This window comes from Glycine soja, chromosome 15, assembly GCF_004193775.1.
Source record: "Glycine soja cultivar W05 chromosome 15, ASM419377v2, whole genome shotgun sequence".
NCBI lineage: Eukaryota > Viridiplantae > Streptophyta > Magnoliopsida > Fabales > Fabaceae > Glycine > Glycine soja.
The window spans coordinates 13,177,658-13,194,486 of record NC_041016.1 but is presented as its reverse complement, the minus strand read 5'-3'; the positions used below and the strand labels follow the sequence as shown (position 1 = coordinate 13,194,486).

The following is a 16,829-nucleotide window of genomic DNA, read 5'->3' as shown; positions in this document are numbered from 1 at the left end:
GACACCCCTCTCTCTTCTCTCTTCCTCCTCTTTTTTCCTCTTCTCCTCCCAACCTATTCTCTCTTCCTTTTCTTCCCTTCCCTAACTCTTCTCCTTCTTAACCCTTCTCCTTCACCTCCCAATCGTGCCTAACCCTACTCCCTCTCCTTCCCTAACTCCTCTGAAGTGCCTTTTTTTTTGGCAAACTTGCCTTCAACGAAATCACGATTACATTTATATTTTATTTCTAGGAAAAATAGGTAAAAAATTCCATTAAGTTTTTTGACATAATCCTGCTGCCTATGTTTTTGGATTTGGAAAACCGCAACGAAATTATGATTCCATTGTGGCTCTGTTAAACAACACAACGAAATCACGATTTCGTTGTATTTTTTATTACTTTAAGACAAATGTAATGTTTTTATTTTATTTTATTGTCTTAGCTAAATATAATTGTTTATTATGAAGGATTTTTTACTTATTTTTTTCATTGCTTTTCAAATGGCTCACACGAAGTAGACGTTGTATGTTATTGGAGACAACCCCTCCAATGAAGCCCCCCCCCCCCCTCCCCCACAGGAAGGGGAAGATGATCCAAAGAGACATCACAGAGTAACAACATCAGTGCTCTAATGCCATGACGATGAGCAACAGTAGCAACAACAAGCAGAGGCAGAGCCACAGCCAGAGCCAGTTGCTAGTAGGATCGTTGGACTTCCTTTTGGAGGAGGTCTTGTTGATTTGTCCCTTCTTCAATCTTATAGGGACCATTGTGTTAGTCACATTTGGATCCATCAGGAGCGGCTAGAGGTGAAACTTGTCAACCACAATGCTTAAGTGCTATTGTACTCTACTCATCCACAAGTCTGGGCTTACGTGGACAAGTCAAGGTTAGGAGCCCTTATTACGACGTAGTATCCTACTGTAATCAAAGGCTTGATGAGTACCTTTTTGGTGAGGTAGCACCAGGAGATGTCTTAATTCCACTTGCCTATCGAAGAGATGACCATCACCTTAGATGATGTGTCTTGTCTGCTACACTTACTTGTGACAGGTAGGCTCATTGATCATGTCCACTCATTCATTGATAGAGAGGCAGTGAAAATCCTACTGATGAGTCATTTGGGTATTTTGACAAAGATAAAGGCTTCTGTGGTGACAAACACAGGCGTCAAGGTGAGGTTGGTGTAACTGGAAAACAATGATCAAGCAAACTTTTCTTAAAACATGAACATCACACATTAATAATATAGACTTTTCTTAAAAAAACCAGCATATGATTTTTATAAAGTAAAAACATGACTACACACATTTATCATGCATTAGAGCAATGATTTCATCAGCAGATCTTGGTTTCCTTGGTTTGAGTAACATGGTAAGGACTTCATCTAGAGATCAACTAAAAGTTGCATTCAAATTAATTAGACCTTTGCTTACATTTCGGAAAGATGAAAAATATTTTTCCCACACCATTGTCGTGTTTAACTCTATACACTCGTATTCAACATAACCATCACCTATGTAAACAGGTTGACGGTAAAAAAGATCGAGTAAAATTATGCAACCTTCGATAACGTCCATAATTATTTTTCTTAAAGAATAAAGTGACATCTCCTCACTTATTATGACGACTTTAGGGTCATTAGGACATTCAAACAATATCCTTTCAGATGATGAAATTGTGTGACCATCACAATACTCAAAAGCAGATACACTCTTCATGCTTTAAGTAATATTGTGAATATCAAACAAAGGAGTTGAATTGCATCAAACCCCTATTACTATTTTTATTAGACGATCTACGATTTTCTTGTAAGTCATACCAACAATTGAGATCGCACAGACAATATAGACGATTTAGATTGTGTTTATATTTAATACGATTGATATGCATATAAGAAAAAAGTAGTATTTAGTCAATATGTCTTAGGAAAAGTAGTGATCAATCAGTAAAAAACACAAAATGTATTTTTTTTTCTTTTTATTTTTTTTTAAAAAATAGTACAATGGAATCTCAATTTTCTTGTTTAACATTTTTCAATCACAATGGAATCATGATTTCATTGTGATGTGAAAAAAAAGTAACAACAGAATCGAGATTCCATTGCGATAAGAAGGTTGCCAAAAAAATAACAATGAAATCATGATTGCGTTGTATATTGTATAACTGAATCATGGTTTCATTGTAATAAGGGGTGTGGATTTGGTTATGTAACAAAATCATGATTTCGTTATGTATTTTATTCAACAGAATCATAATTCTATGGAAAGTGCATTCTTGGAATAAAAAATATGTTAGCCCCTTGAAAGGGGCCAAAAGCAATTGTAATGGGACCAATAACAACTCCCTTATTGTGAATGGTTTGAAGTTCATAGCAAGCCTATTGTCACATCAAACCCAAAAGTTGGGGCATCATTTTGGCTAACCAACTTTTTATCCCGACATGAACCGAAAAAGACTTAGTGACAAAATACATATATGAGTTACTATTGCTACTACCACTATGGTTATTAGCAATACCCACATGGGTAGAATTTTTTGTTATTCCAACAATGTCCTCCCATGAAAACATGATTTTGTAATAGATCATATATAGCGGAATCATGTTTGTGTTGCATTGTTTAGAGTGCAATTTTTTTTTACTATGGAATGGTGTTTCTGTTGTTGAAATAAAGAGGGTGTAAAACAACATATAAGGAAACACAATTGTGTTATTGAATATACACAATATTGTATTTTTAGTGTTGCAATATAGGGTGTAAAATAATAATGAAAAGTTTTATAATATATACACAATCATATTTTCATTACTTTTAATTTTTATGTCCCTATATTTCAACAACGGAAACACGATTTGGTGTATATTTAATAAATGAAATCACATTTCAATTAAGAGCATTGTTCGACCATACACACCCATAACACTCTCTTTGTTGCATGATCCACCCTTCACACCCACAGTAGCCTTTGCCTGCATCAACAACATCAAAATCTTGTCGGAAACCATCTTCCTCGACCACCTTGCAAATATACAAAAATCCAGCCAACACTATAAGCTAAATCCTCCAACCCATTGCCACATGTCATCACGAGCCAACACCTAAACCCCAAACCGAGCCAAATAGGAATGAACAAAAATTAAAAGAAAGTTAAATCCTCCTCGTTTTCCTTTTTTTTAGTGAAGACGATTTTTGTGACCTTCCTCCTTCCTTAACAAACCATAATCACATGGATTCTTGGGCTTTGTCTGCAAACTACCTCGACCTTCCTCGCCGTCACCCCCATGCAAAGGACCTTGCAGGTTGAGCTTGCATGTGAATCTAGCCTGAGTGATGGTGTTTGGGTCGCGATTGTTGTGGTTGTTTCCATTGCTGACAAGATTGGGGCTAATTAGGTCAAATCTAGGTGGGGTAGCAATAATGCTGGTGGTGGCGGTGGTGCTTCTTGGAACATGAATGCAGGCGGGGCGATGCGACTTGGATTTGGATGGGGTGGGGTGGCACATTGCAACATGAAAGGGAGTGAAAGTCATAAGGGAAGGGGTGTAGGGATTTGGTGGGTGGGAAAATGAGAAATTTCACAAAATTTGATGGTCTAAATAGCAAATTGGGTAATGACTATAGAGTTCTCCGTGCATATTTTGAAACGCAGCATTATAAGGCCCATTATTTGTATTTGGTCCAAATGATTATAGTTGTTGCAGCAAAAACCCTAAATCATTATTAAAAAAACAAAAATCCTAAATTTATCGGGCAACAAGTGACAAGTCAATGAATCGCTAACATCATTATTACATTATTTGAAAATAGAGATTAAAATAAAAACAAAAATCTTTAAAACACTAAAATAAAAACAAAAATCTTTAAAAGACCAAAATCAAATCTCCCTATTTTATAGGGACCAAAATCAAAATTCCTTAATATTATTAACTACAACCACCACTTAAATCATTTAAATCTATGGTTATTTATGAAATAAAATTTAATTTGATCATATTTTTAATTAATAATTAATTAAATAAATTATTTTTTATTAATCTTGATAAATTAAATATTTATTTCTTATATACATAGGAATAGAGGTAATATTTAACTCTAGAATACTCAAATGCCTTAAAATTGAAAGCGCACATTTATATATCATCACAGCACTACAATTAGACAAAGATACTAGTTAATTACTTCAAAATGTTATTGAAGGGTAGTGCTTTACACATTGCCTGTAGTGGAATTAGCTTCGGCATGGTGATCCCTCCATTGTCCTCCATCATGTCAAGTTTTTTCTCACTTTCTCGTTTCCATTCAAAGCATTGGATCAACAATGCCATTGTGAGGCCCACCGTACGTTGGGCCAGGCCCGATCCAGGGCAAGCCCTTCTCCCTAGCCCGAAGGCAATTAACTTGTTCACCTCACCTTCTTTTTCAAATCTCTAGGGCTTAAAACTTGAAGGATCACTCCAAAGTTTAGGGTCTCTATGAATGAGCCATACATTGGTTAACACTATAGTGTCTTGTGGAATGTGGTACCCTCCAATAGTAAAATCCTTTGAAGATTCGTGTGGCAATAGTAATGGAGTAGGAGGATGCAAACCAAATGTCTCACTAATGATGTCTTTAAGGTATTGAAGTTTTGACAGATCTTGCTCATTTACCAAACGGTCCTTTCCTATTTCTTCCTTTGCCTTCTTTAGTACCTCTGGGTTGTTTAGTAATTCAGCCATTCCCCACTCTATGGTCACAGCTCATGTGTCTGTTCCAGCTAGAAGCATAGCCTACAAATCAAATAGCATTTAGTTTAACAAGATTCATTGAGTTTAGTAAATTCTTGCATATAAATACAAAAATAAAAAGATATAATTAAATTATTGATTGATTTATAGAACAAAATAAAATAACATTCAATGTTCAGTTCATCGGATGAGTCGAATAATTAACCTGATTGTAGCGTGTCTATTTTTTTTTTCCGTTAAGCTACTAAAATTAATTCCAAAATTGTAGCTTAAATTAAAGTTATGCTACACGGTTTTTACTTAAGTTGTGCTATATAAAAACATATTAAAAGCTATATTCTATACATTTTACCATTTTTATAGGTTGGTTAAAAAAGAAAAACATCTTATTATATTTTTAAAAGCACTTTTTTTCTCTTATAAATAAAATTTACCATTAAAATTATGTGAGCCATCGATTATGACGAAAACACCGTTTATTTATTGATTTAAACTCTTAAGATTTTCTATCTGGAGCGGATAACACATGGAAGAAAATTCCTAGGTTGATTTTTCAACAAAAGAAAATCCATAGGTTGATAAGGATGCGTTCCTAATTTTCTCGGGAACTGTAAACAAAGTCATGATCTTATGTTGCCTCTACAGCCAAACAAGTAACTTGAGAAGTAAAAAACTGTGAGAGGCTATAGACAAGTTTTGCAGCAGAAAATCCGGATGTTAAAAGGAAGTGAAATTTGTGACGACTGTTAAATTTGTCTTTAATTATGTTTTTTAGTTCATTAAATTTGTGATTCGGTAATTGTTTTTATAGTCTTTCAAAAAAGAATTTGTTTTTATCTGTCTTTTAAATTTTTGAAAAATTACTTTTAATTTTTCTTATTCTTTGAGTTAATAGTATAATAATTTGTACCCATTTTTTTACCATCAAACATGTTTTTCGTTAGTTTAATTTCTTTAAAAATAGTTTAAACAATTTAAAATTAAACCATCAAAATAGGTAAGAAATCACGATAATTCCACATTTATGTTTTATTTTTCTTCTTTAAAACGGTCAAAAGATATATAATAAACAACTATCAAATCATACCAATCAAATATTTCTTACCATTTAAAATAGTTAGAAATCATTTTTAAAAAAATCAATTTAAAAATAAATTTTTGTGGTTAATAAGGACCATCACTAATTATGAAAATATGAACACATTGAATAAAGAAGAACCAAAAATAAATTTTCAAAAATTTGAGGGACTAATAAAAATAAAAAATTTTAAGGATTAAAAAAATAATTATCCAAATTTAAAGCAGCATAATTAAACTTTATTTTTAATAAACAATATGTTTACGGGTTTATTTAATATTTGTATAGAATGATAAATATAAAATATGAATATTATGTAACGCATTTATCTTTTAGAATGATAATATTATCAAATTTCATTTTTTTTATTGGTAAGAAATCGAATTCAGGTAAAGGAAGATTTACAATTTACAAAAACTTATGCTCATTGCTTAACCAATTCATCTGGACTCTCATAATAAACATATTACTATTTGAACATATTTAAAAATAATTATAACTAATTACAACATTAACGTATGTTTAAGTATAATTATGTAGTGTTAATTAGTGAATCAATTATCAGTTACCTGAATAAGACCTTTGATCATATGGTTGGAATAGTACTCGGGTTGCTTCCCACTGCGGTTCTCCTTAATAAGATTCTGCAAAAACGTATCAGCTCTCTTCCCAATCATCTTCATTCTCTTCTCCAAATCCTCAAAATCAAAAAACCTAAATTGAATCATATATTTGATTCAAATAATTTTTTAGTCAAAAAATTAAATCAAACAGTATCATGAACACCCCTACTAATAATCATTTAATCAAAATTAAATCAAACAGTATCATGAACACCCCTACTTATAGTTGAAAGATTTCACAGTGATGTATTTGAGATTCTTCATAAGTTTAAAACTATGGCCGAAAGACAAAGTGAGAAGTAATTGAAGATCCTCAGGACAGATGGTGGAGGAGAATACACATCCAGAGAAGTTGAAAGTTTTTGTGAGAAAATGGACAATTAACATGCAGTGGTTGCACCCTATACTTCTCAACATAATGGACTTGCAGAGAGGAGAAATAAGACAATCCTCAACATGTGCAAAAGTATACTGAAACAGAAGCAATTGCCAAAGTCCTTTTGAGGTGAGACTATTGCTACTGCAACCTATCTTTTAAATAGATGCCCTACTAAAAGATTACATAAGAAGGTCCCTGAGGAGGTCAGGAGTGGAAGAAATAAGTGATCAACCATCTTAAGGTGTTTGGTTGCCTATGCTACAAGCATATTCCAGGTGCTAAGAGGAAGAAACTACATGATAAGATTGAATGCATGATTTTGATTGGATATCATGGTACAAGTGCTTACAGGTTATTCAATCCAATCAAAAGGAAGGTTGAAATCAACACAGATATGCTTGTATGTGAAAATGAATTATGGGGCTGGGAGAAACAAAAGGGTCAATTGAGATTGGTAATTTTTGAAGTTGACTCACACCAAGAAGTTAAAACTAGAAATGAAGAACATAATGACTCAGACATTGAGGGAACAGATGATGCTAACCTAATGCCTAAGAGTAATGAAGTCATTGAGCGAACTAGACCATAGAGAGATAGGCACATGCCAACCAGATTTGATCAGTTTGAAATGATTCATGATAATTCACTTTGCTTTACTTGCTGATACTGAATCTGTAGACTTCAAAGAAGTTGCTAGAGAACAAACCTGGAAACAAGCTATGATTGAAAAGCTGCAATCAATAGAGAAGAATCACATATGGGAACCGACAGAATTACCTCCAACGAAGAAACCAATTGAGGTGAAATGGATCTTCAAGCTCAAACTAAACTCGGATGGATCAGTGGCTAGACACAAAGCCAGGTTAGTGGCTAAAGGATTTATGCAAAAAGCTGAAGTAGATTACAAAGAAATCTTTGCACCAATGACCATAATTGAAACAATCAGACTAGCTATGGCTCTAGCTAGCAAAAGAAATTGGCTTGTGTATCACTATGTGAAATATGCTTTCCTGAATGGATCTCTCAATGAAGATGTATATGTTACTCAACCACCTAGGTTTGAGATAAAAGGAAAAAAAGAAACTAGTCTACAAGCTGAATAAGCCTCTATATGGCCTAAAGCAAGCCCCTAGATGCTGGAATAAAAAAATCAATTCATTTATGATCAAGCATGGATTCAAACAGTGCATAGTTGAATATGGAGTGTACTACAAGGAAGGGTTTGAATCAATTCAAGTACCGATTTGCTGTTATGTAGATGACTATTGGTGACTGGAAGTGACTCCAGTGAGGTTGGAAGATTCAAGGAGTTGATGAAAAATGAGTTTGAAATGTATGACCTTGGTATATTGACATATTTCCTTGGCTTGGAATTTTTGGATAGTGATAAGGGACGCCTTATGCATCAAAGGAAGTATACCACTGATATGCTAAAGTGGTTCAAAATGATGGATTGTAATCATGCAATCATTCCTTCTGAATTAAACTCTGGGAAGGAAGACACTAAAGATGAAGAAAGGGTGGATCCTACTCACTAATGAAATATTTCTTTTTCTTTATGAAAATAAGATTTCTAATTTTTCTAGTACCAACTTCAATGGCTACTAACTAGATTAACTTCTTTTGTATCTCTATTGGTCTATGAGTGTGAGTATCACTTTTTTTTTTTTTTTACTACCATACTATCCAATGTCCATGTTGGGAAAAAAAATTAGGTTACTACCACAAAGGCATAGACCTAGAAAACAGTGAAATTATTCTAATGCTTTAATGAAATTTGAATCTTCAAATAGTTGAAAAGTTGAAATGAGATTAAGTCATTAATTAGGAGTTAAATATGATAAGTTGGAGAAACAAAAGGTGGCACAAGTAGATTTTTCCGAAAATATCAAAGTTGGATTTTTTTGAGATATTCTTCCTATACCCAACAAATTTCTTTTACATCCAACATATTTTTAAAAATTTTAACTTTATCCTTTTTTTACTTCTTCTTCGTTTTTTTCTTTTGTCAATCCCTAAAACAATATTATTTAAAATGTAAACTTATATGTAAAATAATATGATTTTTATTTAAAATTTATATATATAAAACAATATTATTAGATCAAAATATTAATTACAAAAGTTATTTAAAATTTATATAAGTTTAGCATGTGGCACCCAAAAAGTTAGTTTGAAATTGAAAAATATTAATTACAAAACATATAATATGATTTTGTGACTTATGACTTATTTTATGGATAGAAATGAAAGATATTGTCAGAATTTACAATTATTCATGTATTATATTTAATCAATTGGGATAAATCTCTTTGACATGTCAAGGGAATAAATTAAGGGATAAAATGGTAGTTGATTTTTTTTTTATCAATTTTAAATTTTGTGAATGTTTTTTGAGAAAAAAATTTGTGAAATTGAAACAATATTAATTTTAAGTAATGATGTTTAAAAAGAATAATTTTTATGGGAAAAAGGATTTATCCACTAATGGTATAAAATCTTATATAGTTATCCAATCACAATGCATCATGTATAATAAATTTATTAAATTTTAAAATAATTATCTTAAAATAATTCTATCGGTAATATGTGATTGCATGACAATATAAATTATTTCTCGGATAGTGCTTAAACTCTTTTTTATATACTCTTATTTGATACATTTTGTAGATATCTTGATTCTGAGAATATTTTATAAGAGTTTTTTCTTTGACCCAAGTAAGTTAATTTGAAATTAAAAATTAATAAAAAATAAATATATGTCTAGTTGTTAAAGAAAACAAATTGCTAAGAGATAAGATCAATAAGGCACTTACAATAAATTGCATGCTTTATCAATTTTAAGGTTAAAAATTAGCAAAACATAAATAATGCGTTAGTTAAAATTAATTTAAAATTCTATAAAATAAATTATTTTTAAATTTTAAATTAATGGTGATTAATTTTTTTATACTTGGAGATAATTCAAAATCTTTGTCTTTTATAAGAGCAAAGAAGCAAACACTTAGAAAGAAGCATTTTGAAATTGTTAACACGGTGAGAACATAAGTTGAAAGGATGAAATGAGTGAATAAAGGTTCAAATAAAAAAACAAGCGAAAAATAAAAATAAAAAACGAAACAGGAAAGTGAAAGATTATTGTATGAGAAAGAAGAGTAAAAGAGAAGATAGTAGAAGAATAAGAGAGCAGAAAAAAGATGACAGGAAGAGAATTTAATAATTTTTTTGAAATATTTGAAATTTGAATCCAACTAACTAATAAGGCCTGGGAAAGAGAAAACAGGATAGAAAAAATGGAAAGCAATACTAAATTACATAATTAGTGCAAACATTTATAACTCTTAAAGACTAATTTTGCAATTTTAATTTAATTAAATAATAGTACTTATTGACTAATTTAATACTACATCTAAAAATTTCCCTCCCAATTGATTTTGCCTATTCGCGAAACTTGTGGATCAGAATTTGTAAGACTAAATAATAATTAATTTTTTATGAGCAGAAATAATACGTTTCAAGGAATTTAGGGACCTATCTTGTTCAGTGTTCACTGTATCTGGTATACTATGAATAGTTAATTTTCTACGAACGGAAATATTTCGATTTAAATTGGGAGCGGTGATAGGGGAAATTTCCTTTAAACTGTGTGAATGTTCATTTATAGGCATAGAGAAAAAGGGGTGAATTATTTTAAATTGGTAATTTAAATAAAAATATAGTTAAAATATTGTTGTGAACTAAATTGTCCCGCTTCTAAATTTAATGATTTTCGTTTTTGAATTTACAAAGGTATCGTAGACTCGTGGTTGACTTCTTTTTTTAACAGCGGTGTCATGGCTGACTTAAAAAGTTTATAATTACCAACTCATTAAAATACATTAATCTGTTTGTATTTTCATTTTTTTTTTATTTTTTGAAAAATTTTATTTTTAAAAGATTAAAATTCTAAAAACATATTTGGTTTCATTTCTTGTTTACTACTTTTAAGAAATAAAACACTAAAAATGCGTTTTTAAAAGAAAATGTATTTTTAAATTTGCTTAAAATTACATTCCTTCCCTCGCATTTTTATTTTATTTAAAATGAGGTTAGTTGTTTCAACTGAAAACACAATCAAAAATAGAAATTTTATTGTTTTTCAGTTTTTATTCGTTCGAGAAAATAAAAATAAAAATAAAAATTCAACCAAATATATCTCCATCACTATTTTCTATTTCAATAAAATTGAAAATAGAAAATAATCAAACTAAACAAGCCGTTATGTATTATGTGAAAAGGTGTACCTCTAATTCCTATCGTATTTAAAAATTGAAAATGTAATTTATCATTTCCCACTAAGACGCGATTATGATTGGAATGACAAAATTATCAAAGAAAATTGGTCATTATTGATACATAAAAAATACGGAGTTAGCTTCATCATTTGAATTGGGGAAAATATTAGTTTCACCAAAACTTGTTTTTAATTGATGAAAAATATTTCAGCTCCGTAATTAATCAATTACCCACATTCTTTCCATCAAGCATTTAGTTTTTGAAAATTATTTCAGTAAAGATCTTGTTTAACTTACCCAAAATTTTCAATTATTCCGTTTTAAATCCAAGTAATAATTACGCACACTGTTTTAATAAAAAAAATTCAATATTGGACGTTTTAATTTTTCAATCCATAAATTTGGAATTTATATGTAACGTAAATTTAAAATTATTATGTCATTATATGTTGAGGATATGATCCTCCAATTTTTTAAAATTAATTTTCAGGAAACTTTTATGCACCCTCCCCCCTAAAAAAAAAAAATACAATGAAGATAGACAAGTGGTCTATGATTACTCGAAAATGAAACATGTAATTAAAAGTGGTGGAACCCTTCGCATTTGCGAGTGCTATAAGTCACAGCCATCGGCACACATTTTTCCACAAATTCAAACAACATGGCACCATCATCAACGTTAACACTCTCCAAAGTCTCTTTGTTGCTCTTCTTTTTGTCACTTTCTTCTTCCTATGCAACTTCTCGCCTCAGCCATGACCATGTCAACCCACCAAAATCACGAGCAGAAAAGCTCATTAGAAGCCTTAACCTATTTCCAAAGAACCCAATAAACATTGTTAAAGGTGATGGCCTTGCTAATGCTTTTGTCTCAGGGAATATCGTGGAGAAGAAGTTCTCGTTTCTTGGTGATTCTGGACCTTCAATTGAAGACCTTGGTCACCATGCAGGTTACTTTTCACTTCCTAATTCCAAAGCTGCAAGGTAAATACATATTATATCCTTCTCATGCATATGGTTAATTCATGGTTTTAAATTGATTAAGGTCAATAATTGTTGCACTGCTTTATTCCTTTCTCCATGTAGCTGGCAACTATTATATATATTGGGTTAGTCACCATTATTTTTTTGGGGCTTGTTAATTTATTTGATATATCGTGATTAGGGGTGAAAATTAGCCAAACCAAACTTTACTAGGCTTGAGCTCGGCCTGAGTTGAATACGTAAGGCTTGAGTTTGACTCATGTCATGGGCTTTTTTTATAAGGCTCGGCTCGACTTATATAAAAGCCTAGCTTGACCCACGAGCCTATTTAAAAGTCTATTTAAAGACGTTTTGATTAATTAATTATTTTAAAACCTAATGAAATATTAACTAAAAAAAACTTATAAAATTTCGCACATCCAAAAATAATTGATAAACAAAATCATATTGAATTCAAGTCGTTAAAGCATAAAGTATATCAAAAGAAAATAAAAAGAGCATAATATTAAAAAATGTATGGATTAGAGATGATTTGCAGAAAATGAATTTTATTCTACGTGAACAGTGTGCATGAACAGTAATAAAAACTGGAATTCTAAAATCCTAGAATTATTCTCCTCTCCGAAAAAACTCCCTAAACTAAAACCTTGGTGCTGTTATATAGGTTCTCAACCCCAAAGCTTACAAATCTATTTTAAGTCCAAGCTCATAAACGAAATAAAATAAAATCTGGATAAGATAAGATAAGATGGGATGAAATAAAATCTGGACGAAATAAAATCTAGATAGAATAAAATCTGAATAAAATAAAATCTAGATAGAATAAAATCTGGATAAGATAAGATTTGATAAAATAAAGTTATTATTATTATTATTATTATTATTCTTAGTTAAACAAGTCGGCTTGTTAAGCTTAACAAGCTTTTTTTATGGTTTGAGCTTGGTCTTTTTATCTAAAAAGACTTTTTAAAAAGTTTGAGCTTGACCTTTTATAGTAAACAAGCCAAGCCGAGTCGAGCCTTACATAGGACAAGCCGAAGACCCTCGACAAGCTGTTCAGCTCATTTCCACCCCTAATCTTGATAGATTCAAAGTGAGTAAAAATCTTAAGGAATCTTTAAATTGTCCTACAAGCAAATATACTTTGGATAAAATTTAATTTCGCGTCATATTCATGTAATATCATTATTCTATACCAGTGCATTCATCACATAGAAAAAAAATATTGTATCACATCATTTGATAAGGCTTAGTTATATCGTATTTATCCGTGAATTTGGATAATTCTAAGTCTAATTATGACCCCACATCCTTTATTGGCTTGATTTATGAAATTGGTTAATAATATTTTGTAATTTTATATATGTGTGAATTTGGATAATTCCAAGTTTAATAATGATCACACATCCATCATTGACTAATTGGTTTGAAATTAGTTATTTAATTCAAGTGCTGTATTGTCATTTTATTTAGTTAGTTAATTTAAATTTTGTGTCCTTTTAATTACTCTCTAATATGAATGTAATCCTGATCGAAATTTCTTTGACATGCATGCAGGATGTTCTACTTTTTCTTTGAATCACGAAATAACAAGGATGATCCAGTTGTCATATGGTTGACTGGAGGACCAGGGTGTGGTGGTGAATTGGCTTTGTTTTACGAAAATGGCCCTTTTCATATTGGCAACAACTTGTCTCTTATATGGAATGATTATGGTTGGGACCAGGTAAAGAGTAATTTCCATGTTTCTTTTTTCCTTTATGGAGATAATGTATCACTGGTGGTTCAATCCTAAAGCATACATAGTCATACCATTGGTTAAATTAGAGAATCTACTTGTTGCACCAATTTTTTTTCTTACTCGCACAACAAGTTTTTTTTCTTTTCCTTCATTTTCAGGCATCAAATATTTTATTTGTTGACCAACCTACGGGGACAGGTTTTAGTTACTCTTTTGATGCTAGTGACATTCGTCATGATGAAGCATGCATTAGCAATGATTTATATGACTTCTTGCAGGTAATAAATATAAAGTCCATTTTTTTTTATTCACAGTTATGTATTTGGATGGATAAAACTTATATGCAATTTTATAGGCATTTTAAATATTTTTTTTAGCAATGATATTGTTACGAATAAAACACGATGCGAAACACACGAATTGATACGTGGAACATTATTTGTCAAAATACAAAGAATTCGTGCATCTTAACGAAACACATTTCATACAAATCAGCATTTTCCTATTAATTTTCAGGTCGACTCACTTTTTAAAAAAAATTGTTTTTCACTATATTAAGAAAATATAACGAAGATAAAATATGATTTTGTTTTATAGAAATTGTTATTAATTGTTGTAATAAACGTGAATGGTGATTGAATTTTTGATAAAATAGGATCCTAGTTAGAATTGAATTTGGGTCTGAACAATTTGAGTACAGATTATCCAAGTGAAATTTTAATTCTGATTAGAACTGTATTTAAATTTTGTCTATTTTTTTTGTTTTCTTTCTACAATGATCTATATGATGTTTGAATCTATAACTTTATATATGTATTCTACCCCAATTGTTGCCACTGGGCTCATCCTAGTGGGTTTTCTGAATACAATATAATTTTGTTGTCTATAAGTAACATGCACTAAATTAATTTACTATAATGACAGGAGTTTTTCAAGGCACATCCTCAATTCGTTAAGAATGACTTTTATATCACTGGAGAATCATACGCTGGACATTATGCTCCAGCTCTTGCATCCCGTGTTAACCAAGGAAACAAAGAAAATCAAGGAATTCATATCAACCTCAAGGTCTTACACTATTTCTAATAGGATAATTTATATTTTGAACGATCAAAGAAGGTTAATATTTTGGTTAAGAGGGTCAAACTCAGTTGGCTAAACAAAATTCATGAATTATTGTAAATTTCTTAACACTGTTTGATTTCCACAAATAACAACAGGGTTTTGCAATTGGTAATGGTTTAACAAATCCTGCAATTCAGTACCCAGCATACCCAGATTATGCATTAGAGAACGGAGTAATTACAAAGGCTGAACACGATCAAATCAGCAAGTCAATCCCAGATTGTGAACAAGCTGCTAAAACTTGCGGTACAAACCAATTGAGTTCTTTTCCCTTTATCACTGATGCACACACCCCTTTATAATGTTTCACTTTGTGATCCTGTTTGGGTTTTGATAATTCAGATAATAAAGGTGGACAGAGTTGTGAGATTGCATTTAATATTTGTGATGGCATATTCAATAGTATCATGTCCATTGCTGGTGACATTAATGTAAGTAATCATGAAAGAACAGGGTATTTTTTTTCTCTTATTATTTTTTCACTACTTAGTTCAGTTTGCTTACTGCATTTTGCTGATATGCAAATTGCAGTACTATGACATCAGAAAAAAATGTGTGGGAGAATTGTGCTATGACTTCAAGAGCGTGGACACGTTGTTAAACCTGCAGAAAGTGAAGAGTGCTTTAGGTGTGGCGGCAGACTTGCAGTTTGTTTCATGCAGTTCAACCGTGTATGATGCTATGGCGCAAGATTTGATGAAAAACTTGGATGTGGGGATTCCTGCACTTCTTGAGGATGGAATCAAGTTGCTTGTGTATGCAGGGGAAGAAGATCTCAGATGCAATTGGCTTGGTGAGACTACTTGATTCATTTCCAACAAATTTGTGTTAGGGGAGTCAATAACATACTCTTTCTAACACATTATCACATTATTTACTCTTAGTTAAAATTTATTGAAAATTACAAATATAATGAGTGAGACTCTTATATTTTTTTTTTTATTTTCAATAAAATTTTGACAACAATTGAGTGTATTTATAAAAGTGATTAGAGAGTGCATTGTTGACACTTAGCAATTTGTTTTTTGTGTTGAAAAGCTATGTGTATGTTAGATTGAGTTCTGGATGTGGTTCTCTTTTGGCAGGGAATTCAAGGTGGGTTTATGCCATGGAGTGGTCAGGCCAAAAGGCCTTTGGAACATCTCCTACCGTGAAATTTGTTGTTGATGGCGCAGAAGCAGGGTCTCTGAATAGCTATGGACCTCTCTCTTTCCTTAAGGTTTGTGGTCAGGGTTGTATTTTTGATTGTGACAGTGTGGCACTGTTAATTTACCATTTGGTAACTTTTTTTTATGTGATACTATACAACAGGTATATGAGGCTGGACACCTTGTCCCTATGGATCAACCAAAAGCTGCACTTCAGATGTTGAAAAACTGGATGGGAGGGAGTTTGACCTAACAAAAGGAGTTTAGAGATAATTAATTTCTCTCATAATTTATACATTCATCTTAAAACCAAAACCATAATCAAAATACATGAATAGTGATCACTATTATTTTGTGTACCTGCCATTGGGGATAATATTTGGAGGGTGGATTTTATATTTTTTCTGAACCTTTCTGAAATTTCTGACCTTCATAGTCATTATTCGTGTTAACTATTTGTACAATATGTCCCGTGATTTGAAATATATATATTTTTCTCTGTGTGTATAAATTAGTCCCTTTGTCCAAATATCATAATTAGTTGAACACAAGATAGACTAATTTATTTCTTTATACTTAAGAAGACAGGATAAATGAGACCAATATTCAATATTGAATCATTTAGCAAGATCATGTACCACTGTCTTACTGTATCAAGAAAACCCACAAACATTATTCTTGCTACGAAGGAGGAACAAATTTCATCTAAATCACTCACATGTCTCTTCACAATTTGGTATGTCCAATAAATAGCTTTATAATCAGTTG

At 31.3% G+C, this 16,829-nt stretch overlaps 1 protein-coding gene and 1 pseudogene across 1 annotated transcript; one reads left to right on the top strand and one right to left on the bottom strand.

The window, feature by feature from the left end:
* Positions 1–4,157: 4,157 nt before the first annotated feature.
* On the bottom strand, positions 4,158–7,359 carry LOC114385840 (annotated as a pseudogene).
* A 4,342-nt stretch (positions 7,360–11,701) lies between these two features.
* LOC114387086 (serine carboxypeptidase-like) lies at positions 11,702–16,572 on the top strand. Its single transcript, XM_028347208.1, has 9 exons — positions 11,702–12,047; positions 13,605–13,773; positions 13,947–14,066; positions 14,713–14,856; positions 15,009–15,159; positions 15,256–15,344; positions 15,445–15,706; positions 15,999–16,132; positions 16,225–16,572. Exons 1-9 carry the CDS (start codon positions 11,725–11,727, stop codon positions 16,312–16,314), a joined length of 1,482 nt encoding a protein of 493 aa, XP_028203009.1. The 5' UTR covers positions 11,702–11,724; the 3' UTR covers positions 16,315–16,572.
* Positions 16,573–16,829: the final 257 nt, after the last annotated feature.